Here is a 2,812-nt window from a genome sequence, read left to right as displayed (position 1 = left end):
CAAGGTCAACGCTTTTCGAAACTTTGCCGATCATTCTCGTGTTCTCCGCAGTGATCCAAGCAGTAGTGTCAAAATGTGGTAGATCTAGACTCTCCATTATATAAGAGATCATGAGACTAAGTAGTTCTTATTTTGAGTCCAAATGGCACTTCCGAGTAGTGTTAGTCAACGGGGGGATCCCACTAATCCCACCTCTGGCTCCGATGCGGGGACCCCCCAATGTTTCGCGACATCTTTGTTCTCGAGGAGAGTGCCCCCGACGAGGCTCAAGTCCTTCACGCCCTTGGGGCCTTCCCGGACCTCGACAAGTTGTCTGACATCGTTCTTGACTGCTTAGAGAAGGCCATTGTATCTGGCCAGCCATCGGAACTACAATGTGTCGTAGATCAGCTATCCGACCAGGTTCTGGTCTCTCTGGTGGACTCCATTCCTGAAGCCGGCAAGCTTTATCTACTTGATCACGGACGACGTTCAAAAGCGCATCGGAGACGCCTGCAAGATAGCTTCGGCTGGGCTGGTGCCCAGCCGAGAAGACCACCGAAGACCACCGAGAAGCTGGTAGAGCATCTCCCCCCGATGGTGTTGCATACTGTCCTTCAGTCTGAGGTCATCGCCGGATTCCCCTCGGCGAAGGCTTTGGCGACCCACTGCCGGCGCAAGAATCTTTCCTCTCTTTTGGAACTCAAGAGTTCTGAGAGTAGCCCCTTCAGTCCTGGCTAGGGAGCCCGACTGGTTCAGCAAAAGCAAATGTCCTCCTCCAGCAGTAATGAACAGCCAGTCTCCGGTTCGCCACGGTTCTCAGCACCCCTTATGGGTGGGCTTCAACCCCTAGTCGCCTCGAGTCACGACGATATCTCAAGATCGCGTGGAAGACACTCGATCTCCCCATCTCGCGCGGTCTTCAGTGGTCTTTCCTCCCAAACGGGTCCCTCGGGGTCAGCTCGTGGAAGTCATGTGACCCTGAGACCGAACCCAGGAGCATCAAGTCAAGACATGCGCAGGGTTGCCTCGACAGGCGCTGACAAGGCTGCGGCTGCTTTCAAGAGAGGTCCCTTCGAAGGCGTATCAGACGCACGAGGTCTCTCCGGCTTTCGGAGACAAGTGCACCGTATGGTCTTGCGACGAGGTTGGCTTAAACGAAGGGCTGAGCATTAGCTTCTTCTCACTAACTTAATCGATGAATCGGCCTTAGAACAGGCGATTGCCGACAGGGACCCTATCACGGCTGACGACTTCGCACTGGCCGTGGACGCGATCCACTCGACTTTGAAGGAAGAGTGTGGCGGTCACTTCGATGCGGAAAAGTTCCTGACTGAGCCTACGGGGCGCGGCCCACAAGAACCCTTGACTGATTACATTGGAAGGTTCGATGACTGGCTACGACGTTGCTCACTCGCAGGGACTCCGCTCACGACGCTCTTATCATCCGCGCCTTTCGCCGTAATTTGAATGATGAGAACTGCCAGGAGGCCTCCTATGAGTATCCCGGAACATGGTCACGCTTTCGAGTCAAGGCTCTCACTCGCGCCGCTAGGGCCGATGCTGACAGGGCGAGTAAGCCTCGCAACCCGCCGAAAGCAATGGTCCCGACTGCAGCCGGTGACGGGGGGCACCCTACGCCAGACCTGCGTCATCAGCAACGCCAACATCCTCCTCAAAAGGCGAGCTTTGCCGGAACTCATTGAGAGGCAAATGTACAAGGGGAGAACGGTGCCCCTTCAGACACCTAGGCCCTACAGAGTGTCACCGATGGTCACCGGCTGAAGCGCGCTGTCGATTTGGCAGCGAATGTAAGTTTCGCCACGAACGTACGGATGACAAAGCCACCTCTAAGGGTGGTGGCCATGGACGTTCCCAAGCCTCTTCCTCATAGTCTCTTCAAGTACTAGCACCCGATGGGGGGCCCGGAAGAGTCCGCTCTATTTTGATCCTCAGAGGTTAAGGAGAATCAGTTACAGATGCTTTGGGTGGTCAAACAGTCGTCCGAGTCCAGTCGTCCGAAGTACAGGTTGACCCCCGAGCTGCATGTCCCGGCGGAGCAGAAGTCTGAGTCGGACAGCCTCAGCAGGCTTGCTTTCTCCTGGGGTATCCCGACAGTATCATCTTTGAAGATCGCGGTGTGGTGCACACCAAAGCGGCTACGGTTTTTGATGGTTAGGCTCCTCTGAACATAATATTACCGTATGTGACGTTGAGAAACAGCTGAGGGTCATTGCAACAGTGCATCCAGCATCGCAAGGCGTCCTGGAGTTTGGCATGGAGCATGGAAGACCATCCAGGCAGCGGCTGCCCGCTCTCCAGTGGGCTTCCCCGACTGCCAATTTTATACTCAGATCCCTCAGTTCATCCCCACCCCCGGATACCTAACAAGTGGGGTGGTAGGGCCAACGTTCGGGACCCGGTAGGGCCCGCTACAGCCCCGATACCGGGAGCGGCGGCAGAACTTCAGGATTTCTCTTTGGCTGACGATGGTCTTCTAATGAAGAGGTCCCAAACCCCGAAGGTGAACGGAGTCTCCACGGCTCGTACATGTTATTATGTCCCCACGGATACTTCCGAGGGAGAGCAGCACGCACATTCGATCGTCGATGCATACCATCGTAAAACTGGCTGCCTTGATCGCCGTTACATACGATGGTTGGTGTCCAGATGCCTTTATATCCCCCGGCTTCATTTCCTTCTTGGAGGCGTGTGCGGTACCTGTGAGGTGTGTCGTTTGTCATTTAATAGGCGCTTCTATTCCACAACTGACTCAGCCCGCTCTTTCCGCTCTGGCGTGCAGGAGTGTTGGTCTACGGTTTCAGCTGACCTT

General features: G+C 55.3%; 1 protein-coding gene across 1 annotated transcript; it reads left to right on the top strand.

Annotated features, from left to right (window-relative positions):
- Positions 1-219: 219 nt before the first annotated feature.
- Pmar_PMAR017381 (hypothetical protein) lies at positions 220-697 on the top strand (the record flags this gene model as incomplete). Its single annotated transcript, XM_002764904.1, has 2 exons — positions 220-558; positions 601-697. Coding segments are annotated over 2 exons (436 nt in total), but the record flags the coding sequence as incomplete, so codon positions are not given.
- Positions 698-2,812: the final 2,115 nt, after the last annotated feature.

This window comes from Perkinsus marinus (genome assembly GCF_000006405.1).
Source record: "Perkinsus marinus ATCC 50983 genomic scaffold scf_1104296975988, whole genome shotgun sequence".
Lineage (NCBI taxonomy): Eukaryota > Perkinsozoa > Perkinsida > Perkinsidae > Perkinsus > Perkinsus marinus.
Note: the sequence above shows the minus strand (reverse complement) of the source record. Positions and strands in the feature narration are given on the sequence as shown.